This window comes from Indicator indicator, unplaced genomic scaffold, assembly GCF_027791375.1.
Source record: "Indicator indicator isolate 239-I01 unplaced genomic scaffold, UM_Iind_1.1 iindUn_scaffold_69, whole genome shotgun sequence".
Lineage (NCBI taxonomy): Eukaryota > Metazoa > Chordata > Aves > Piciformes > Indicatoridae > Indicator > Indicator indicator.
In genome coordinates, this window is record NW_026539199.1 from 140,307 (window position 1) to 163,275 (window position 22,969).

Consider the following 22,969-nt stretch of genomic DNA (forward strand, 5'->3'; position numbering starts at 1 on the left):
ACCAGTCCTGGTCCCACCACCACACTTCCTGAAGAAGGTCTCTCCCCAACTCTCCTGCAGCCCCCTTGAAATCCTGCAGGGCCACCAGCAGGCCACCTGGGCCTGCCAGCACAGGCACTACTCCATACTCACCAACTCATGAACTTTGCAGCAGTTTCTTCACCACCAGCTCAGACCTTGCTTCCCTACCTTGGGGCTGGGGTTGGCTTCAAGCTCTTCCTTCTCGTCCTGGTCAGACTCCAGCTTCACCACTCCCCAGCTCCTCTTCAACCTTGTCCAAGCCATGTTCTCCATCTAAATGGATGACCCCACCACTGAGCTGTCCCACTCTTGGTAGCTGCAGAACAACCTGCTCCTGGTGGCCTGGCTTTGCTCCAGCTTCTGCAGCTCCATCAAGGGCTACTCTTCAATAAACCATTTGTGGAGCTCCAGCTCCAGCTTGCTGGACTCTCTGGAGCTACAGCAACAAGGCAGGACCTGCTCAACCTGCTCTGCTCTTGCTTCCAGCCAGCTACTGTCTCCTGCAGAGCTGCTGCCAGCTCCATGCTGTGTCCATCCTACCCCTCTGGCTCCTCTTGAGCTGTGTCACCTGCACAGGGACAGCCTTGTTGTCCCCTCTGTCTCTTGGAGACATGTCCCAGGCCTTGGAGAGGCTGCTGGAGCTGCTTCTAGCTGGCCATGGCTCAGCAACTGGGATGCAACCAAGAACCAGTGTCCCTGTAGGTGTCACCTGGGGCATGGGTGGCTTCCTCCTCATCAGTTGTCTCCTCTTCTCCAGGGACTCGCTTCCTGCTTTGGGATCTGTGCAATAAATCACCTGGAGGAGACCTTGGCCAAGCTGGAGGAGTTTGTTCGCTCTGATGTCTTCAAGAAGTCCGTGGGGCTCTTCAGCATCTTCAAAGTAAGAGCCTCAGGCCCCTCAGCTTCACTTGACCAGGTTGGGCCTTGTGTGATTCCTCACAGGGCTCTAATTGGTACCAGTTGGAAGCAAGCTGGGGTTTGTGCCCTGGACAGTGACATCCTGTTGGTAGAACTCATGCTCAGGTGCTTGATGCTCCATCAGGCCTTTGAAGCTCACTACCACCACCAAAGGGATGGGAACTGAAGGTCCAGAATGGGTTTGTAGAGGTCCTGTCTTCTTGAGGGCACCTTCAGCACCAAAGGGATGGGAACTGAAGGTCCAGAATGGGTTTGTAGAGGTCCTGTCTTCTTGAGGGCACCTTCTGGTGGCCCAGTGGCCCATCTCCTTGCAAGAGCAGCTGGGTAGAACCAACCTCAGCCTCTCCCCCAGTTCCCCCCAGTGAGCTCCTGTCCCCCCAGGACCGCAGTGACAACGAAGTGGAGAAGATCAAGAGCAGCCTCATCCTCTGCTATGGCTACGTGGCTGCCTGTGCCCCCAAGGAGCTGCTGCTCTCCAGGATCGAAGCTGACATCCTGAAGAACATCTTCCAGTACTTCAACACCAAGGTGAGCTGCTGCCACACCCCCTCCCGCTGGGGAGGGAGAGGACACCACCTGGGTGAGAGCTGGAGCTGCCCGAGCTGCTCTGGATGTTCAACCTGGAAGGTCCCCACTGGGCAGCTGCTGGGAGAAGGTTGGACACTGAGGTCTTCTCCCTGACATGTTGCTAATGTCTCTTATTTTCTTGTTCAGGTTCTGGGCATAAAGGTAGAGACCAAGGTACAGTGTGAGGGTCAACCTGACCTGCTCTGCTCCTCCTGCTCTCTCTGCCTCTTTGCTCTGGGGTCCCCTGCAGAGCAGCTCCATCTTGACCTCGCAGCAGCACCACGAGGACCAGGAGAGCTGTGCAGGAGCTTCTGCTCCTCACCCTGAGCTCCTCCACTTGGTTCTTTGTGTTGGAACCTGGTGCTTGGAAGTGCCCAAACTCGCAGCAGGAGGGAAGGGGAAGGGCAGAGCTCTAGGGTGGAAGTTTGGTGAAGGTGGTGGTGAAACACCAAAGGCCTGTGAGCCTCCCTTGGCTGCTTGTGGCCAAGCTTGCTGGTGGACCTGAGCTTGACACCTTCCACCCTTCGTGCTGAGGTTGTGCCTTCCTAGTGTGGTTGGGGCTCGTGGAGCTGTGCCCTTGCTGGGTTTGTGCTGGTGGCAAAAGCAGGGTTCCTCCTTGGAGCTGTTGAGGGGCTTCATGCTCTGCTGTGGTGAGATTCTCATCCCCTTGCCCGTGGAGAGGCAGCTCCTCCAGCTTCCTACACCTGAGGAATCTTGTGGACACCAGAGACAGAGCCACCACTCAGAAGCCACCAATTTTCCTGCCTCCCCCTGGAGCAGTCACTCAAGGGGCAGGGGTTGAGTCCCAGATGATTCCTCTGAGGACAAGGAGGAGCTGAGGGTTACTATTCTTCTCTTGAACAAGAAAAATGGTGTTGGCCAAGATGAAGTGTCAGGCCAAGGACTTCTTCTCCAGGCCTCACTAATGCCTTTTCCTTCTGGGCTCCTGCTGGCACTAACAGCTTCTGGAGAGCATCTCCAGCCCCTCAGCTGGGACCTTATTGCTTAAATGCTCCCCTGGCTGCCTGGGATGAGGGGAGAACTTCGATTGGGTGTCTCCTCTTGACCCCACAGCAACTTGGCAGTGCTGGGTTAGTGGTTGGACTCTTGGATCTTAAAGGTCTTCTCCAACCTCCACCTTTCCACGGTTCTATGGCTGTCCCAGCTAGTGAGCTGTGCAGGAGAAAGAGCTCCTGGTGACTTCTGGAGCTGCCTTGATGAGCTCCTTGGTGAGTTAAGGGAGATCCTGAAGGACTATCCTCATCCCAGGTGCTGCCAGGGAGCTCCAGCTGGCTTGTGACACTGGGGACAGGATGACCACCTGCTTCCTGGCCACCAGAGAGCCCATAACGTGCTCTGAGAGCAGAGAGCAGAGCCCACACGCTACTAACACCTGCTGAGCTCTACCTGAGCACCACTTCTGGAGGGCCACCAGTGCTGGGTGGGATGAGGAGTTGTGGCTGTGTGCTAGGCTTGGTCTTCACTTCTCCCCCATGGTTTCTGCCCTCAGGACCTGACCCTGAAGCTGTGCCTGATCCGGAGCATCTGCATGATCAGCCAAGCCATCTACAGCGGCCTCAAGGGTGGGGACTTCATCTTCTCCCGCAAAGCTGAGCTGGTGGCACAGATGGTGGTAAGGGCAAGCCCTGGGGGGTGGCCTGCTTGAGAAGGACACCAAGGGAGGTTCCCAGCATGTGTTGCTGAGGGTTACATCTGGAGGTGGGGCTGGGAGTGTCCAGCTCTGGGAGCTTCAGCACAGCAGAGACATGGGGCCAGGGGAGGCCCCAGCGATGGTGGCCAGACTGAGAGAGCTGGGGTTGTTCAGCTTGGAGAAGAGAAGGGTCCAGGCCTTGCAGATCTTCTGGTGGCCTTGCAGGGCTTCAAGCGGCCTAGAAGAATGCTGGGGAGGGAACTTGATCAGGAAGTGGTGTGGTGGGACCAGAGGTGCTGGGTTTGAACTGGAAGAGGGAGATGGAGACTGAGCTGAGGAAGAAATTCTGCAGGGGGAGGGTGTGGAGAGCCTGGCCCAGGCTGCCCAGAGTGAGAGGTGGGAGATGCCCCATGCCTGGAACCATCCCAGGTCAGCTTGGTTGGGGCTGTGAGCAAACTGCTGTGCTTGGAGATGTCCCTGCTGACTGCAGGGGGGTTGGACTGGATGGACCTCCAAAGGTCTCTTCAACCCATCCCAGTCCATGATTTCATGATCTCCATGACCACGCTGACCAAGGTGGGAGGTTGTTGTGTGCCATTTGGGCTGTTGGGGAAGCACCAGGTGGCTCCTGACTCGCTGTCACCACGTTTGGGTGATGCTCCATGTGGGAGAGGGCTGGAGGTGACCAGAGCCATCTCCTCGTTGTGCCTGGCAGGAGTTCATCAAAGCGGAGCCGCAGGAGGCGCTGCGGACGCCGGTGCGGCAGCGAGCCATGGTCACCTGCACCTACCTGGTGTATCCTTCCTCCCTGTCCATCCCACTGGGAATGCTGCTCCTGCTCCCTGCTTTGTCCCCTTGGACTGCTGGCCAGAATGCTCCTCTTGGTGGGAACGTTGACCGAGCTGTGCTGGTGGCACTGCGTGGTCTGGTTGAGCTCAGCTGTCAGTGTCCCTCAGTGCTCTGGGGTGGGAAGGGTCCTCTGGAGCTCACCCACTGCAGCCCCCCTGCTCCAGCAGGGTCACCCACAGCAGGTGCCCAGGATCCCCATGCCCAGCTGGCTTTGGAAGCTCTCCACACAAGGAGACTCCACAACCTCTCTGGGCAGCCTGCTCCAGACCTCAGAACCCTCCAAGCCAAGAGGTTGCTCCTGAGGGAACCTCCTGGCTTCCAGTTTGTGCCTGGTGCCCCTTGGCCTGTCCCTGGGCGCCACTGGCAAGAGTCTGGCCCCAGCCTCTTGCCCCCTACCCTGCAGATGTTGAGAAGATTCCCTCTGAGTCTTCTCCTGTCCAGGCTAAGCAGCCCCAGGTCCTTCCCTCCTCAGAGTCTTCTCAGCAGCTTCCCAGCCTCCAGTGCCTCTCTCCAGTAGTTCCCAGTCTCTGAACTGGGGAGCCCAGGGCTGACCCCAGTTGTGCAGCTGTGTCCTGAGCAGGGCAGAGCAGAGGGGCAGGAGAACCTCCCTTGTGCTGCTGGCCACACTCTGCTGAATGTCCCCAGGAGACCCTTGGCCTTCTTGGCCACCTTGCTGGCTCTTGGGGACCTTGTTACTTCCCAGCACTCTCAGTTCCTTCCCAGCAGCTCCCTCCTCCCTCCCCTGTGCTGGTCCATGGGGTTGTTGCCCCCTCCCCAGGGGCAGGACTCTCCCCTCACCCTGGTTGAACTTCAGGAGGTTTCTCTGCCCACCTCTCCCTCCTGGCCTGCTCTGGCTGGGTGGCAGCAGTGTCACCACTGCTCCCAGTTTGGGCCAGCAGCCCAAGGCTGGGGCCCACTCAGTGCAGCCAGTTGTTGTTGGCTTCTGCAGTGAGTGTCCTTTGTAGGAAGGACCTGAGCAAGGACACTGCTCTGCATGATGCAGAGGTGGCTCCTGAGCTCCAGCTAAAAATACCCAGCACCTCCCAGCTCCTGACACAGATCCTGGGAACACTCTGCTGCTCCTGCTGGGACCTGCAGCTGCTCAGCCTGGAGCCAAGGAGCAGCAGTCATGGAATGGTTGAGGTTGGAAGAAACACTGGTGTCTCCTCCAGAAACATCAGATTGTTTGGGTTGGAAGAGGCCTTTGAGCTCCTGGAGTCCAACCAGTGACCCAGCACTGCAGGGCACCACCAACCCATGGCCCTCAGCACCACAGCTTGGAAACCCCTCCAGGGATGGGACTCCACCACTGCCCTGGGCAGCCTGGGCCAGGCCTGCACAAGCCTCAAGGGGCAGAAATTGTTCCTCATGGCCAACATCAACCTCCCCTGGGGCTACTTGAGGACGTTGTGCCTGCCCAGTTTAGTGTCCTTCTCTGACAGGGTTCCAGTGTTGATGGACATGGGAAGAGCAACTGATGTCACCTCCCTGGACTGGAGCAAGGTGCTTGCCACTGTCCCTAGGGCATCCTGGTCTATGTGAAGAGGACAAGGGCAGTCAAGCAGTGTGGTTTGGTGCCCCTCTGAAGAGAGAGGTCCCTTTGATGACACCAGCAGCACCTGGAGCACGGGGCTCCAGCAGCAGGGTTGCCATTCCTCAGCTTGGTGGCCTGCAAGAGCATCAGCCAGGAGCCCAAACGGGTGGCAAGGGAGGGGAGCAAGGCCAGGACACTGCCCCAAAGGAGGCCAAGATGCCACCTGCCCCATGCTGTTGGCCAGATAAGCTTGGGATGGGTTGGGACAATACCACTGAGTCATTGTCTCTGCTCTGGCCACCACCCAACTGCTGGGAGGCTGCTCCCTCAGGGCTCAGCATGACCAAAAGAGGGGCTCTTCAGCCTGGAGAACAGAAAGCTCCAGGCAGACCTTTTGGTGGCCTTCCAGGACTTCAAGGGGGCTCCAGGAGAGCTGGGGAGGGACTTGACCAGCAGGTGCAGGGCCAGGCCCAGGGATTCTGGGTTTGAACTGCATGAAGCTGCATTGAGAACAGACTTTAGGAGGAAATTCTTCACTGGGTGGGTGGTGAGACCCTGGAATGGGTTGTCCAGAGGAGTTGTGAAGGCTCCAAGCCTGGAAGTGTTCAAAGCCAAGTTGAGCAGCCTGGTCCAGTGTAAGGTGTCCCTGCCCACAGCAGCAGTTGGGACTAGGTGATCTTCAAGGTTCTTTCAACCCAAACCATTCCATGATTTCCTCTTGTCCTATCATCTCTTCCTTGGGAGAAGGTGTGTTGAGGTCCAGCAGGGGGTGGAAGGTCCTCTCATAGCCCTCCCTGTATCCCTGGTGCTTCCTTAACCTAGGACCAGCATCCTGGAGCCCCACCTCAGTGACCCTGACAGGACAGAGCTGATAGACACCTGCCTGGCTGGTGTCCTGGCCCTGCCTCCGCTGGAGAGGGAGGAGAATGGAGGAGATGCCTTCAACAAAGAGGTGAGGAACCAACATGGGCTGTGGTGGGCAGGGAGCTGGAGCTGCTCCTGTGCTTGGACCTTCCTGCGTGGAGCAAAGCTGGTGAGGAGCTAACGTGGGGTGGGATGTTGGAACTGTGGCCATGGCTGCTCCAGGGCCTTGGTTTTGGGGCAGCAGATTGTGGAATCATGGCACTGTTGATGTTGGTAGAGACCTCTGAGCTCATGGAGTCCACCCAGGGATCCAGCTCTGCAGGGCACCACCAAACCCTCAGCACCACAGCTCCATGGCTTGGAAACCCCTCCAGGGATGGGGACTCCACCACTGCCCTGGGCAGCCTGGGCCAGGCCTGCACAAGCCTCAAGGGGCAGAAATTGTTCCTCATGGCCAATCTCAAAGTCCCCTGGGGCAACTTGAGGCTGCTTCCTCTTGGCCCAACGCTTGGCACAAGAGATCTCAGCCCCACCTGGCTCCAGCCTCCTCTCAGGCACTTGCAGACAGCCACAAGGTCTCCCCTCAGCCTCCTTTGCTGCAGGCTTCACACCCCCAGCTCCCTCAGCTGCTCCTCACAAGTGCTCCAGACCCTTCTCTTTCTCCAGACCCTTCCCCAGCTCTGTTGTCCTCTCTGCACCCACTCCAGGCTGGTTATTCCTTCTCTTACCCCCACAGTGCAGCTTCTCCTAGGGTTATGTTTCAGGCTCTCGAGACCTCCTTGAGCTCACCTTCAGTTCTCTGCCTGTGTCCTGAGGCCTCCTCCATTTGGACAAAGTCCTTTGTGCTGGTCACAGACCATCAAGTTTCATTTTTCCCTGCTTTGGAGAATTAATACCAATTTTCCCCCAAACCAGTGGTTTGATTCCTCATCTCCACCACCTTCAGATGCCTCCTCACAGCCCCCATGCCCCACAGGGTTTGGTGACCCCAGTATCTCCATGGGACAAGCCCCTTGGAATTGATCTGGGCAGCATTTCCTGCCTCACTGATCTCCTGATGGGGCCCTTGGAGGTGGGAACTCATCAGCATGTCCAAACCTCTGCCAACCAGAGCGTGAAGACCCTGGGGAGGTGTCACACCCCCCTTCCCCAAATGGTCCCGGGGGAGGAGGCTCCTCCTCCTCCATCCAGCTCCGGAGAAGCTGCAGCTGCTCCCCACCCCCTGCTGCACTTCAGGGCTTAATGAAGGCCAATTAAAGCTCCACTAATGAAGCTGTAGCAGCTGCTGGCTGCCTGCAAGGTGGCCTCCTGCCCCACCACATTGCTCCTGCAGGGAGAGCCTGAGGCTCCTGCTGTCCCCAGCAAGGACAACCTGCAGCTCCTGCTGTCCCCAGAGGCTCTGTGTGCAGCTGGCCTGAAAACTGTGGGGTTCATGACTTAATCACCACCTTCTCCTGCCTGTCCATCTTGGGGGCTTCCTGGGCTTCATTTCTCCTGCCTTTCCATCTTGGGGGGCTTCATTTCTCCTGCTCTTCCATCTTAGGAGGCTTCCTGGGATTGCTTTCTTCTTCTCTTCTATCTTGGGAGGCTTCCTGGGCTTTATTCCATAGAATCATGGAGTTGTTGAAGTTGGAAAAGTGCAACTTGTTAACCCAGGTTGCCACCAAAACATGTCCCTCAGCTTCACATCCCCAAAATGAGCATCTTCAAGAGGCTTGTTCAGCCTGGGCAAGATGGGATCTGGGGAGAAGTCCTTTGGGAGAAGGCCCAAATTCCCATCTGGAAGGTGTTGGTGTGCTCAGCGCTGGTGGCCCCTGGCTCTAGTGAGCTTCTGGTCCTTGGCACTGGTGGGCTGGTGGCCCTTGGCTCAAGCAGATCTTGGCTCCCAACACCTAGGAGATCCCTACAAGCCCAGAACAGCTGCAGAGGGACCTCTTCCTCTGTGCACCTCTGGGATGAGGTGCAGTGCTGGCCCAGCCTGTCACCCATCTCTGCTCCTCAGATGCTGTATGGTGACACCATTGATGCCCTCAAGGACCTGCTGAAGAGTCTCCTGCAGAGGAACCTGACCCCCCACGGGCTGCAGGACATGTTTGCAGTAGGTGCAGCTTGGCTTTGGTGGCTCTTCAGAAACTCTTCCTCATGGCCAACCTCAGCCTCCCCTGGGATCTCAGCCCCACCTGGCTCCAGCCTCCTCTCAGGGACTTGCAGACAGCCACAAGGTCTCCCCTCAGCCTCCTTTGCTGCAGGCTCCACACCCCCAGCTCCCTCAGCTGCTCCTCACAAATTCTCCAGACCCTTCTCCTTCTTCTCCAAACCCTTCCCCATCTCCCTTGCCCTTCTCTGGACACCTCCAGCCCCTCTAGGTCCTTCTTGGAGTCAGGGGCACAAAGCTGAGCCCAGCACTCCAGGGGTAGCTTTCCCAGTGCCACCAGGTCAGGGGCACCTTCCCTGCCCTGCTTCAGGCCAGGCTGCTGGTGGCCTTCTTGGCCACCTGGGCACACTCTGGCTCCTCTGCAGCTGTCCAACAGTCCCAGGATCACTGGGCTGGGGACACCTTGGCTGTGTTGGTGAAGCAGCTGAGCTGCTCTCTTTGGTGCTTCTCCCCACAGCATCTGGGCCCCTGGATCAAGTCAAGCAAGGACCACGAGCGGCAGCGGGCGGTGGAGGTCAGCGCTGCCCTGTTGGACTTCTACCTGAGCAAGCTCAACGTCAGCGTGAGTGAGCCTGGGGCTCGGGGCTGCTTCCCACCTGTGGGGGACTAGGGGCTCTCCAGAGGTCCCTTCCAGCCACCACCGTGCTGGGCTTTGGTGCTCTTGGCCTTGCTGGGACTCATGACCCTCATGGAGTTCTCCAGAGGTCCTTTCCAACCAGCACCATGCTGGGCTTTGGTGCTCTTGGCCTTGCTGGGCCTCATGTCTGACCCCCGTGTGGTTGGTGGTGGTGTCCTGGTGGTCTCCTCAGCAGTGTCCCCTGTCTGTCCCCCTGCAGACCGTCATCCCCTTCTACAACCTGGGTGTCCTCATCGCCCTCTTCTCGCCGCGCTGCTCCGACTCCCTGGCCAGCGTCCGGCAGCACGCCGTGGACTGCGTCCACTCCCTGCTCTACATCCAGCTCTGCTATGAAGGTTGGGGCAGATGCCTGCTGCAAGCTGCTGGCTTCACCACTTCCCCTTCCTCTCCCATCCTTCCACCTCCATGACCCTGAAGGAGCAACCAGCAAAGGTGGCTGGCTGCAGGAGGAGGGATGGTGGAGAACATCACATTGTGGACTGGTGGGAAGGGACCTTAAAGGTCACCCAGTCCAACCCCTGCAGTCAGCAGGGACATCTCCAACCACAGCCCCAGCCAAGCTGCCCTGGGATGGTTCCAGGGCTGGGACATCTCCCACCTCTCTGGGCAGCCTGGGCCAGGCTCTCCACACCCTCCCCGTGCAGATTTTCTTCCTCAGCTCCAGTCTCCATCTCCCTCTTCCAGTTCAAACCCAGCACCCCTGGTCCCACCACAACACCTCCTGATGGAGGTCCCTCTCCAGCTTTCTTCTAAGTCCCAAGAAGTACTGGAAAGCTACCAGAAGGTCTTCCTGGAGCCTTCTCCTCTCCAGACTGAAAAACCCCAACTCTCTCAGCCTGGCCTCACAGCAGAGGGCTTCCAGCCCTCCCCTCACTGCTGTGGCCTCCTCTGGCCCTGCTTCACCAGGTCCATGTCTCTGCTGTGCTGAGGACTCCAGAGCTGGCCCCAGCACTGCAGGTGGGGTCTCAGCAGAGCAGAGGGGGACAACCACTTCCCTTGATGTGCTGCCCACCCTGCTGGAGGTGCAGCCCAGGAGATGATTCGGTCTCAGGAGCGTTTGGGTCTCCTGTCAAGGCAGGTCCCTGAGGCTGCTCTTCAGCCTGATGTTCTCCCTCTGCCCAGGAGAGGTCACTCCTCCGCTTCAGATGGAGGTGCCGAGGCAGGCACAGCCCTGAACAGCTGCCGGAGAGGACTTTGGGTCCTGTTCTCCAGGGCAGTGCAGCTCCTTGCAGGGCAAGTTCTGCCCCTTGGCAGCAGCCTTCCATTCTTGGCTTCTCCTTGAAGGCTGGGCCAGCTCCTGAGGAGAGCCCAGCTGGCTGCCAAGGTCCCTTTTGGGTGCAGAACCTGAGGAGCTCAGTGGATGTCCCCTCTGGCTCCAGGTTTTGCCCGGGATCACCGAGATGAGATGGTGGAGGGGCTGAAGGCTCTGAAGAAGGGTCTGGAGGAGCCTGACTTCACTGTTCTGTTCCATACCTGCACCAACATTGCCATGGTAAGGGGGAGCAACCAGCACAGCCCAGGGCTCAGCAGGGTGGTGGAGCTGTGGAGCAGGAGGTCTTTGGTGCCTCCTCCATTCTGACCAGCCACATGGGCTGGCTGCTGCCAGGAGCCCCACTCTGGCCCCAGCAATCAAGCAAACAAGCCAAAGCTGTCTTCTCCTGTCCTCCAGCTGGAGGCTTCTTCTGGCCAGGCCAGGGGATGCTCAGAATGTCTCACCCCCATTGGGAAGCTGCTGGTCTCCTCTTTGGGCCTGGAGACCTCAATGAGGACATTGCTGCAGATGCTTTAAGGGTGCAGAAGACACTGGCAGGGCTTTGTGCCATGGCTTGGGGCATCCATTCAGGAGCCTGAGGGACATCAGAACCCTTCAGCCATCAGCATTCCCAGTGCTGGGGCCATGAACTTGCTTTGCTGTAGAGTTTCTGGCCATGTCACCTAGAAGGTGAAGGTGGTCTACAGGACCTTCCTGAGGCCCCAGCATGCTCCAGGGTGGAAGCTCTAGTACCTTGGGCTCCTCAATAGAAGCTTTTGGTGGAAGGAAGCCCTTGAGGTCCTGGCACTGGCTGTGCTCTGCTGTGGAGCATGAGGTGGTTGCCTCAAGACCTGCATCTTCTGGACTCCTGGTTTCCTCCCAGAGGTGTTGGTAGAGCCTTTAGAGCAGCTTCACATCCAAAAAGGTCCACATGTGACTCTCAAACCACCATGAATGGGGTGATGTGGCCAACATGTAGGATCTGATGATGAGGGACAGGATGAGAAGTGACTTCTGCTTTTGAGCTGAGGGTGAAGTTCTTGATAGCCACTTTCTGTGCTGACAGCCCTGCAGCTCTGCTCCAGAAGGCCCTGGAGAAGCTGAGAGCTCTGCAGCTCTGCTCCAGAAGGCCCTGGAGAAGCTGGTGTGGCATCCTTTGGTCATGCTGAGCCCTGAGGGAGCAGCCTCCCAGCAGTTGGGTGGTGGCCAGAGCAGAGACAATGACTCAGTGGTAGTGTCCCAACCCATCCCAAGCTTATCTGGCCAACAGCATGGGGCAGGTGGCATCTTGGCCTCCTTTGGGGCAGTGTCCTGGCCTTGCTCCCCTCTCTTGCCACCCGTTTGGGCTCCTGGCTGATGCTCTTGCAGGCCACCAAGCTGAGGAATGGCAACCCTGCTGCTGGAGCCCCGTGCTCCAGGTGCTGCTGGTGTCATCAAAGGGACCTCTCTCTTCAGAGGGGCACCAAACCACACTGCTTGACTGCCCTTGTGCTCTCCCTAGGTGGTTGGGAAGCGTGTCCCACCAGACCAGCTGATGAGCCTCCTGCTGGCCATGTTTGAGGGGCTGGTGGACCCTGACAAGAACTGCTCCCGAGCAGCCACCGTCATGATCAACTCCCTGCTCAAGGAGCGTGGGGGAGTCTTGCAGGAGAAGGTGAGGAGCTTCTGCTGGGCCTTGGCATGGCCTCCATGGTCACAATGCAGCTCTGAGGAAGGACCTCCAGCCAGGATGTGCCACCTCCCTTTCTTCTGTAGCCTGGGAATGTCCCACCTGGAGCTCCAGCAGCTGGTCTGGGCTCTGGGAGCTCACCAGGAGCTCCACCATCCTGGAGATCTTTTCCCACCTCAACAGTCCCATGCTTCTCTGAGGCACTGGTGCTGAGCCCCAGCCTCCACCCTGGGGCAGTGAGAGGAACTTGGGGAGCAGGTTCCCGAGAGAGCTTGGAGCAGAAGGTGTGGAGACACCTCGTGGTGGGGCAGGTCAAGGTGAGGAGGAAGCTCAGGGAGGATCTGGCAGCAGATTGCCTGGATGGAGCTCTGTCCCCCAGGTACCCCAGGGCTGGGTCAGGCTTCAGGAGCTGGGTTGGCTCAAGAGTGACCCCTGGAAGCTGAAATGATCCCCCAGAGGGGAGAAAGACTCAGTGGTAGTGGGAAAGAGTTGAGCAGAAGCTCCAGCACAAAGCCAAGGCTGAGGAGCAGCTGGAGCCCTGGTGGTTCCAATTACTGCTGAGCCCTCAAGGTGGTGGATTAGAGACAATCCTCCTGTCCAGCACCTCTAAGCCCTCAAAGCCTCCAGACAGGTTCCCAGCCAGGAACCCTGGGCTCCACCAGAGCTTCCAGAGGTTTCAGGAGGAGCTTTGAGCCCTCCTGGTAAGCTGAGCTGCTCTGAACTCCTGAACCCAAGCGAGAGCCAGGGGCTGGGTGAGGCAGAAGCTGCTGCCTCCAACCACGCAGCAGAGAAGGTGGAGAGGACACATGGGCATGGGAAGGGCAGGAGTGATGGGCTCCTTCTCCAGGCCCTTCCCCAGCTCCCTTGCCCTTCTCTGGTCACCTCCAGCCCCTCAAGGTCCTTCTTGGAGTCAAGGGCCCAAACCTAACCCCAGCACTCCAGGGGTGGCCTCCCCAGTGCCCCCAGTCCAGGGGCACCATATCTGCCCACCCTGGGGCTGCTCCAGGCCAGGCTGCTGGTGGCCTTCTTGGCCACCTGGGCACATACTGGCTCCTCTCCAGCTGCTGCCACCAACCCCCCAGGGCCTTTCCCACTGGATACTTTCCAACCATGCCAGGAGGCTGAAGCTCAGTGATGTCCTCAGAGGTTCTTCCCCCTGGGAATCCTCTGCAGCCTTCTCCCCGTTCTGGGTGGCTTCTGGGGGAAGCATCCTTGACTTCCATGGAGGTCCTGCAGCCACCTAGTGAACATGGAGACCTTCCTCAGCCACCCATGGGTGATGCTTTGCCCATCTCCTGTCTGCTGATGTCCCATACCCTGCTTGGGCTGCTGCTGAGGGGGATGGCTGTGGTGGTTGATGCCAAGTTCTCAGCCCTCAGCTAGATGCCCCCCTCTGCTCTCCCTGCAGGTGCCTGACATCATGAGCATCATCCACAGCAAGCTGGAGGAGGTGGATGAGGAGCACATCAGGAAGGCTGCCCAGCAGACTGTCTACATCCTGGCCTCCCAGCACAAGAGTGTGGTGGTCTCCAGCCTGCTGGGCACCTCCCTGCCCTTCGACAGGTCCTGCCCCGCTCTGCTGCAGTGCCCTTGGCACCTCCACGGGGCCTGGGCTTCAGAAGAGCTTCCACTGAGCTGCAGCTCAGCCCTTGGCTCCTTACAGCAGTAATTCCCAACTGGAGCTTCCTTGGGATGCTCAAAGCTCTGCTGGGCTTGGGGGCACTGGGGAGAAGCTGGTCCCAGTGAGCCCAGCACGGCTGAGCTGCTTGGGGTTCTTTCATGGGGCAGCCACCATGGGTGAGCCTTGAGGAGATGTTCTCCTCTTCGTGTTACCAGACCTGCTGCCCCACTCCTGCCATGGTGAGCAGGGCTGGCATGCCCAGGAGGTCTCTGGGGGGTGAGGAGTTGTTGGGTGGCTTCTGGGATCACTGGAGGTGGCCATTAAGCCACTCCTGGCACAGAGCTCCCGTGGGCCACCAAGGATTGGCTCTTTTGATGGCGTTTGCCACCCAGCTTGGCTGTCCCACCAGGAATTGCTCCCCAGGTTGGTTGTCCCACCAGGGTTTGCCACCCATGTTGGCTCTGCCCATGGGAGCTGCCCCCCATGCTGGGGTTAGCCATGAGGTTGGTGTGGTGGTGCCACCCCCCAGGTGTCCCCTGGCACAGGCAGGGCCCAGCGCTCCTCAAACCAGCCGCACGGTGCCCTCGCTGATGCCAAAGCAACTCTGCCTTTGTCTCCTCCTGTCCTCCAGCCACACCTGCACCATGTGGAGGTCCCTGGCCACCGAGCCCACCCTGACCAGGCAGATCCTGGAGCAGCTGCTGGAGAAGATCAGCCGGGACGTGCCCTACAAGGAGAGCAAAAGCTTCCTGCTGGGCAGTGGCACCGAGCGCGTCGCCACCCTGCTGCCCCTGGCTGTGAGTCCTCTGCTCCCCCTTCCCACCCCTTTCCCACTCCCTTCCCAGCCCCCATCCCACCACCAACACCTGCAGAGAGGTTTTTTGTTGGAAAAGGCTTTGTTTCTCCTCATTTTTTGGCTGGGGGTTGTGCCAGGCCTGGGCTCTTGGCAAGGACCCAGCACCGCCTCGTAAAGAGCCTCTCAGGTGTCCCCCCTCAGGGGACACCACTTGGGGCTTTAGAGCTTCAGAGCAACCAAAGCCCAGCTTGGCAGCTCCTGGAGCAGGAAAGCAGCTGTGAAAATTTCCTCCTCCTCCTCCCAAGGACCAAACACAGATGGGTCAGGATCAGCAACTCTGAAAGCCACCCCTCCTCCTCCTCCTCACCTCCTTCACCTCCTCCTCCTTTTACTTCTCCTCTTCTCCTGTCCATACTCAGCCCTACCCTGACTCTCAGCCTGGTGGGGTGGGAAGGGTCCTCTGGAGCTCACCCACTGCAGCCCCCCTGCTCCAGCAGGGTCACCCACAGCAGGTGCCCAGGATCCCCATGCCCAGCTGGCTTTGGAAGCTCTCCACACAAGGAGACTCCACAACCTCTCTGGGCAGCCTGCTCCAGGCCTCAGAACCCTCCAAGCCAAGAGGTTGCTCCTGAGGGAACCTCCTGGCTTCCAGTTTGTGCCTGGTGCCCCTTGGCCTGTCCCTGGGCACCACTGGCAAGAGTCTGGCCCCAGCCTCTTGCCCCCTACCCTGCAGATGTTGAGAAGATTCCCTCTGAGTCTTCTCCTGTCCAGGCTAAGCAGCCCCAGGTCCTTCCCTCCTCAGAGTCTTCTCAGCAGCTTCCCAGCCTCCAGTGCCTCTCTCCAGTAGTTCCCAGTCTCTGAACTGGGGAGCCCAGCGCTGACCCCAGTTGTGCAGCTGTGTCCTGAGCAGGGCAGAGCAGAGGGGCAGGAGAACCTCCCTTGTGCTGCTGGCCACACTCTGCTGAATGTCCCCAGGAGACCCTTGGCCTTCTTGGCCACCTTGCTGGCTCTTGGGAACCTTGTTCCCCTCCAGCACTCCCAGTTCCTTTCCAGCAGCTCCCCCTCTGCCCTGTACTGTGGCAGGGAGTTGTTGCCCCCTCCCCAAGGTCAGGACTCTCCTCTTGCCCTGGTTGAACTTCAGGAGGTTCCTCTGCCCACCTCTCCCTCCTGGCCAGCTCTGGCTGGGTGGCAGCAGAGCATGCAGGACATCACCACTGCTGCCAGTCTGAACCAGGAGCAAACTGGTTGAGGGCCCACAGTGTCCCTTCACTGAGGTTGTTGATGGAGATGCTGGCCAAGAGTGGGCCTAGAACTGACCCCTGGGGAGCACCAGGAGCTTTTAAACCCCCACTTCATGCCTCCTTCTCTGAGCACCTTCTCCTGCCCTCTTGGAGCTCTCCTGGAGCTCTTCTCCTTGCCCATAGCCATACCTTGGACCTCCCCCAGCTTCCCTGAGGAGCACCCAGAGGTCTCTGCAGGATGCAGAGAGGTTCCACCAGGGTGTAGATGATGCTTTGGTGGACTCAGTGTGGCAGGAAGGACCAGAAAGCCTCATTGCTGAGGTCTTTCCCCCCAGCTGTGGTGCTGGGGGGTGGGAGATCCCCTGCTTACACTCTCCTCCTCCCCTCTGCAGGTCACATCTGCTCTCTATGAGATCATGTCTGCTCCAGAGGCTGGCCCAGCAGTCCTGGACCTCTACCCAGCTCTCTTTGTCACCCTGCTGCTGCGTGTCAGCAGCACTTTGGGTGTGCAGCTCCCCAAGAACCTGCAGAGCAAGGAGAGGAGGGGCAGCAGCCATGGCCCTGCTCCCAGGAGCCTTTATCCCTGCAGGTACCATGGAGCTGGTTCCACCTCCCCATGTGGAACTCCTTTTGTCTTCACACAGCCTCCTGCACGTGGTGTGGTGGCCAAGGAGCCTGAGCTCTGCAGGGGTGGAGGCTTTTGGGGGGTGGTGTTTGGTGGATTTGCTTCTGCAGGACAGTCTCCAAACTGGGAGGTGATCAATCAGCAGCTGTGGAACTTGGGAAGGGTCCTGGAGGGTTGGGTTGTGGCCACAGCCACCCAAAAGATGCCTCATTAGTCCTCAGGAGGGGTTGTGGGGGGGAATCCTCAGGGTTTGCTGAGCTTGCAGGGGGTGGGTGAGTGATTGAGGAGGGAGGATGAACCTGCTGGTGGGGAGGATGAAAGAGAAAGCTTCTGGCCTAGTGGGCATGGGGACAGGAGGCCATGACTGGCTGGCTGGGGGAGGCCAATGGGAGGAGGCTGACCAAGGCCAAGTGCCAGGTCCTGCCCTTGGGTCCCACCAAGGCCAGGAAGGCTCCAGGCTGGGGGCAGAGGGGCTGGAAAGTGCCTGGTGGGAAAGGCTCTGGGGGGTTGGTGGCAGCAGCTGGAGAGGAGCCAGAGTGTGCCCAGGTGGCCAAGAAGGCCACCAGCAGCCTGGCCTGGAGCAGCCCCAGGGTGGGCAGCAGGAGCAGGGCAGGGATGGTGCCCCTGGAGTGGGGGCACTGGGGAGGCCACCCCTGGAGTGCTGGGCTCAGCTTTGGGCCCCTGACTCCAAGAAGGACCTCTGGAGGTGTCCAGAGAAGGGCAAGGGAGCTGGGGAAGGGTCTGGAGAACCTTTGAGGAGCAGCTGAGGGAGCTGGGGGTGTGGAGCCTGCAGCAAAGGAGGCTGAGGGGAGACCTTGTGGCTGTCTGCAAGTCCCTGAGAGGAGGCTGGAGCCAGGTGGGGCTGAGATCTCTTGTGCTAAGTCTTGGGCCTCAAGTTGCCCCAGGGCAGGCTGAGGTTGGCCATGAGGAACAATTTCTGCCCCTTGAGGCTTGTGCAGGCCTGGCCCAGGCTGCCCAGGGCAGTGGTGGAGTCCCCATCCCTGGAGGGGTTTCCAGGCTGTGGAGCTGTGGTGCTGAGGGCCATGGGTTGGTGGTGCCCTGGCACTGCTGGGTCACTGGTTGGACTTTACCATCTTGAATACCTCTTCCTACCTTAACTATCCTATGACCAGCTGAGAGTTGGGGCTCTTCAGCATGGAGAAGAGGAAGGCTCCTGGAGACCTTCTGGTGGCCTTGCAGGACTTCAAGGGGGCTCCAGGAGAGATGTGGAGGGACCTTCATCAGGAGGTGCTGTGGTGGGACCAGGGGTGCTGGGTTTGAACTGGAAGAGGGAGATGGAGCCTGGAGCTGAGGGAGAAATTCTGCACTGGGAGGGTGTGGAGAGCCTGGCCCAGGCTGCCCAGAGAGGTGGGAGATGCCCCATGCCTGCTGGTGTCCAAGGCCAGGCTGGACAGGTGCTGGGGGGTGACTGCTACCTGCACTGCCTTCAGAGCACTTTGTGGAGGTGTTGGGGTTAAACCAAAGTCCACAGCAGTGGTGGCAGGAGGTGCTGAAGGCTCACTGGAGAGGAACCTCTGCCCTGCTTTTCAGCTTCATCCTCTTGTGGGCTTCCAGACTGGGATTTTTTTTCCAGACCATCGTTGGACTTGGGAGAAAAAAATCCCTTGGAAGAAGCCACAGAGCCACCAGAGAGTACTCTGGCATCACTTGGCAGCTCATTTGTCACATCCCAGTGGTGAAGAAAGGCCATCTGAGGTGGCTTCATGCAGATGCCCCCTGCAGGAGCAGCCACTTGGTGGCTTTAGACTGGTGCAGCCAGAACTGGCTGTTCTCAGCCTGCTCAGCACCTTCAGCCAGTCCTGGAGGAGCAATCAGCAGATCAAGGCCTGACCTGGTGCCACCACATAGGGACAGCTGCAGGAGACTGGAAGCAGCTGGTTGTCTCCATGGGACAGAGGAGAAGGAGCCAGCAGTGAGTGCTGCACCTTCAGAAGTGCTCCAAGTGGCACTGGGGGGACACAAACCAGAAAAGCCTCCTGCCCCTCTGTCCTGCTCAAGTGGGGCCAGGTCAGAGACTGGGAATGACTGGAGAGAGGCACTGGAGGCTGGGAAGCTGCTGAGAAGACTCTGAGGAGGGAAGGACCTGGGGCTGCTTAGCCTGGACAGGAGAGGACTCAGAGGGAATCTTCTCAACATCTGCAGGGTGGGGGGCATGAGGCTGGGGCCAGACTCTTGCCAGTGGTGCCCAGGGACAGGCCAAGGGGCACCAGGCACAAACTGGAAGCCAGGAGGTTCCCTCAGGAGCAACCTCTTGGCTTGGAGGGTTCCGAGGCCTGGAGCAGGCTGCCCAGAGAGGTTGTGGAGTCTCCTTGTGTGGAGAGCTTCCAAAGCCAGCTGGGCATGGGGATCCTGGGCACCTGCTGTGGGTGACCCTGCTGGAGCAGGGGGCTGCCCTGGGTGAGCTCCAGAGGTCCCTTCCCACCTCACCACTCTGCCATTCAGTGAATCACAAAATAATTCAGGTTGGAGCTTCAAAGCTCCCCCAGTCGAACCCCTGCAGTCACAGCAGGGACATCTCCAACCACAGCAGGTTGCTCACAGCCCCAGCCAAGCTGCCCTGGGATGGTTCCAGGGCTGGGACATCTCCCACCTCTCTGGGCAGCCTGGGCCAGGCTCTCCACACCCTTCCAGTGCAGAATTTCTTCCTCAGCTCCAGGCTTTATCTCCCCTCACATCAAGGTGACCAGCTTGGTCCTGGGCTTTGCTTGGGTGGAGCTGGCCAGGATTGTCCTGGAAGCACTTTCTTGGTGGTTCCAGCCCATGGCTGACATCTCCAGGGCTGGTCCCAACATTGTTGTGCTGACCATGTTCTGGGACCACAGCTGGTGGGTCCCACATGGTGTCTGTGCCCTCAAGAAGGGCAAGAGGTCAATCATTGCTTCTCCTACCACCTGCTGCCTTGGGTTTGCTCCTCAGCCCTCCTCTTGGTGTGGCAGATCAGAGGTACAGAGCAGCCACATCTTGTCCAGGTGTCCCCAGAGATGTCCCCTGGTTCTGGGGCACAGGGAGTGGGGCTGTGTCATGGGTCAGGGGATGTGGTGCTACTCTGAGCCTTCTCCTGCTCCTCCACGTGGGTGCAGGCAAGGTCTCCATGGCTGAAGCCATCACTAATTGATGGCTCTTGGTCCCACACTGCCTGGAAAAGCGTCTGAGATGTGAAATTCCAGCCTGGTCCCAGGAGCAGGCTCCAGTATCAAAGTCATTTCCTGTCCTCATCTTCAATTCCAACTTCTCTGTGATGTTGAGATGCCAAAGGGAGATGGTCAAGGTGAACATGATCCCTTGGCAGGAAGGAGAGGCTGGAAGAGCTGGGCTTGGGTTGGAGAGGAAGGAAGTGTCTACAGAACGTGGTGGAAAAAGCTGAACTTTGGCATGATCAGCATCAGGCATCTGTCCTGGAGGAGCTGCCCTGGGGCAGGAGCTCCCCCTGGGCTTCTCAACTCCTCAGTCAGTCCAGGGGAGGGGGTGAAGGAGGAGAAGGAACTGGGAGTGCTGGGGCTGAGCAAGGTCCCCAAGAGCCAGCAAGGTGGCCAAGAAGGCCAAGGGTCTCCTGGGGACATTCAGCAGAGCATGGCCCAAGGGAGGTTCTCCTGCCCCTCTGCTCTGCTCAGGCCCCAGCTGCACAACTGCACCAGGCACAAACTGGAAGCCAGGAGGTTCCCTCAGGAGCAACCTCTTGGCTTGGAGGGTTCTGAGGCCTGGAGCAGGCTGCCCAGAGAGGTTGTGGAGTCTCCTTGTGTGGAGAGCTTCCAAAGGCACTGGGATCCTGGGCACCTGCTGTGGGTGACCCTGCTGGAGCAAGGGGACTGCCCTGGGTGACCTTCAAGGTCCTGTCAAGCCAAACCAGTCCATGATTCTTGCTCTGCAGAAGTGTCTGTGGGTCCCCAGGATGTGGCAGGAGCTGGCTCTCCATTGCTGGAGTGATTCCAGTTGGGCTTTGGCACTGGGGGGTGTCTGGGACCTGAGGAGAACACCAGCAGTGGGCTGGGATGTGCTGGGTGATCACAGCAGGGTTGGGGCAGCCTTGCCTTGGGGCAGCTGGGGGCTGCCTCCAGCTGCCAAGTGGTTGAAGAGCTCTGAAGGTCCACGTGAGCAGGCTCCAACCAGTAACAGCAGCAGCTGGGTGTGGGCAGCTGGTGGGAGGCTGCTTCTGCCCAGGGCTGCTCTTTAGTTAGCAATCAACTCCTGGTTGGCCTGGGGCCTTCATGGGACAGGGAGGCTGAGAGCAGCTGGAGGCTGCTGGGCTGGGCAGAGAGCTGAGCAAGCTGCAGAGGTCATGGAATGCGTTGGGTTTGGAGGAGACATTTGAACTCCTGGAGTCCAACCACTCACCCAGGGCACCACCAAAGCATGGCCCTCAGCACCACAGCTCCAGGGATGGGAGATCTCAAGAGAGATCTCAGCCCCACCTGGCTCCAACCTCCTCTCAGGCACTTGCAGACAGCCACAAGGTCTCTCCTCAGCCTGCTGCAGGCTCCACACCCCCAGGTCCCTCAGCTGCTCCTCACAAATTCTCCAGACCCTTCCCCAGCTCCCTTGCCCTTCTCTGGACACCTCCAGCCCCTCCAGGACCTTCTTGGAGTCAGGGACCCAAAGCTGACTCCAGCACTCCAGGGATGGCCTCCCCAGTGCCACAAGTCCAAGGGGTCCATCCCTGCCCTGCTCCTGCTGCCCACCCTGGGGGTGCTCCAGGCCAGGCTGCTGGTGGCCTTCTTGGCCACCTGGACATACTCTGCCTACTCTCCAGATGCTGCTGCCAGGCACTTTCCAGCCCCTCTGCCCCTGGCCTGGAGCCTTTCTGGCCTTGGTGGGACCCAAGGGCATGACCAGGCACAAGTGTTCATGGTCCTGCTTCTCTGTGCTGTGGATCCAGTTGAAGGTCTCCTCTGGGTGGATGTTCAGGGTAGATTTGAGTCTTCAGGACCACAGCCCTCAGAGCTGGTGTGACAGGGGCTGTTCTCCATCCTGTGGTGGGTCCAGGTCCATTTGTTATCCATAACCTCACCTTGAGATGTTTGAGAGGTGTCATGAGATCTTCACTGAGTCAGGCCAGGCTTTGTTCTCAGGCAGCTTCTGGAAGATATGGCCTGCAGCCCCCAGGCCTTGGGGAGGGGGTGCTGGTCCCTCCCAAGCAGCCATCCCTTGCTGATGTCACCCAGTGGTGTCCTCACCCTGCAGCCTCCCGGAGCTCTGGGGACCTTCCCTCCGGTCCCAGCACTCCGCAGGCGAGAGGTCCTCTCGTTGGCCACCCTGTCAACTGGGCAGGGCCTCCTGCAGGTCTCCCAGCCCCAACCTCTGCCCTTCTGTCCCCAGCTGTGCCGTGGAGACGCTGAAGGTGATGCTGGCTCGGGGTGGCAGCGAGGAGGTGGCCAGGGCCGTGGCCAGCGCCGGCGGCTGGGACCTGATGGCAGCTCCGGAGAGGCACCACGACGGCGTCGCCCTGCTCGCCGGGTAGGGCACCGGGCACTGCTGCTCACACACCTCCAGACACATCTCCACCCTGGGCTTCTCCCACGCCTTCTCCACCTGTGGGTTCTCCTACCTCTCTTCCAGTGGAGGTTGAGAAGCTGCTGAGGGGCCTGGAGCATCTCTGAGGAGGAAAGGCTGAGAGCCCTGGGGCTGATGAGCCTGGAGAAGAGCATCCTGAGAGGGGATCTGATCAGTGCTCAGCAAGAGCTAAGGAGTTGGGGGCAGGAGGCTGGGGCCAGACTCTTCCCAGTGGTGTCCAGGGACAGGCCAAGGGGCACCAGGCACAAACTGGAAGCCAGGAGGTTCCCTCAGGAGCAACCTCTTGGCTTGGAGGGTTCTGAGACCTGGAGCAGGCTGCCCAGAGAGGTTGTGGAGTCTCCTTGTGTGGAGAGCTTCCAAAGCCAGCTGGGCATGGGGATCCTGGGCACCTGCTGTGGGTGCCCCTGCTGGAGCAGGGGGGTTGGATGAGATGAGGTGAGGTCCATGGTCCAGCAGATCCTGGTTCAACTGGGGACTTCTCTGTCCCTCCACCCAGCCCTGGAATAGCTCTTGGCTGCCTGAGGAGTGGTTTGGGAGTTTCCAGAATCTGCAGAAGTCCTCCAGTGAAGCTCCCAAAGCTGCAGAGCCTCATCCAAAACAAAACCTCCTGGCCACGCTCCACCAGAGCAGCCTCCTGCCAGGTGCCCAGCACCAGACATGGGCTTGGTCCTTCTCAGGCGAGTGGGCAGCAGGAGAGGCCAGTGCCAGGCTGGTGCCACCAACCTCTCTGGCCTGGATGTCACCATGCTGGTCCTTGGGTGGCAGGACGTGGGGGTGTGACAGATGGACAGCGTGGGCAGCTCCCAGCCCTCCACAAGCTCCATTTGGGTGCCCATGGAACCTCTTCCTGCTCCTCATGGTGCTCAAAACTCATCTGGGGCTTGGAGGAGCCCAGATGCCCCATGGCACAGGACATGGTGCCAGCACCTCACAGCACTTGGTGGTACTCAGATGGAGGCTCTCAGCAGCTTGCTCAGAAGTTCTCTGAGGTGCCAGGGCCACCTGCATGGACAGGCAGCTGAGTGGTTCCCTGAGGTGCC

General features: G+C 59.3%; 1 protein-coding gene across 3 annotated transcripts in view; it reads left to right on the forward strand.

Moving 5' to 3' along the window:
* The window catches only part of MROH1 (maestro heat like repeat family member 1), a 51,177-nt gene that overhangs the window by 18,986 nt on the left and 9,222 nt on the right, over positions 1–22,969 (forward strand). For 2 of the 3 annotated variants that reach the window (XM_054398615.1, XM_054398616.1), the window contains exons 20-34: positions 779–901; positions 1,321–1,467; positions 1,654–1,680; positions 3,017–3,139; positions 3,873–3,952; positions 6,369–6,492; positions 8,407–8,502; positions 9,017–9,121; positions 9,396–9,531; positions 10,576–10,688; positions 11,950–12,102; positions 13,526–13,680; positions 14,370–14,535; positions 16,168–16,364; positions 21,735–21,872. In XM_054398615.1, the coding sequence (XP_054254590.1) occupies positions 779–901; positions 1,321–1,467; positions 1,654–1,680; positions 3,017–3,139; positions 3,873–3,952; positions 6,369–6,492; positions 8,407–8,502; positions 9,017–9,121; positions 9,396–9,531; positions 10,576–10,688; positions 11,950–12,102; positions 13,526–13,680; positions 14,370–14,535; positions 16,168–16,364; positions 21,735–21,872 (1,883 nt within the window). The remainder of the gene's footprint in view (positions 1–778; positions 902–1,320; positions 1,468–1,653; positions 1,681–3,016; positions 3,140–3,872; positions 3,953–6,368; positions 6,493–8,406; positions 8,503–9,016; positions 9,122–9,395; positions 9,532–10,575; positions 10,689–11,949; positions 12,103–13,525; positions 13,681–14,369; positions 14,536–16,167; positions 16,365–21,734; positions 21,873–22,969) is intronic. The other variant, XM_054398617.1, reaches the window with a different exon arrangement.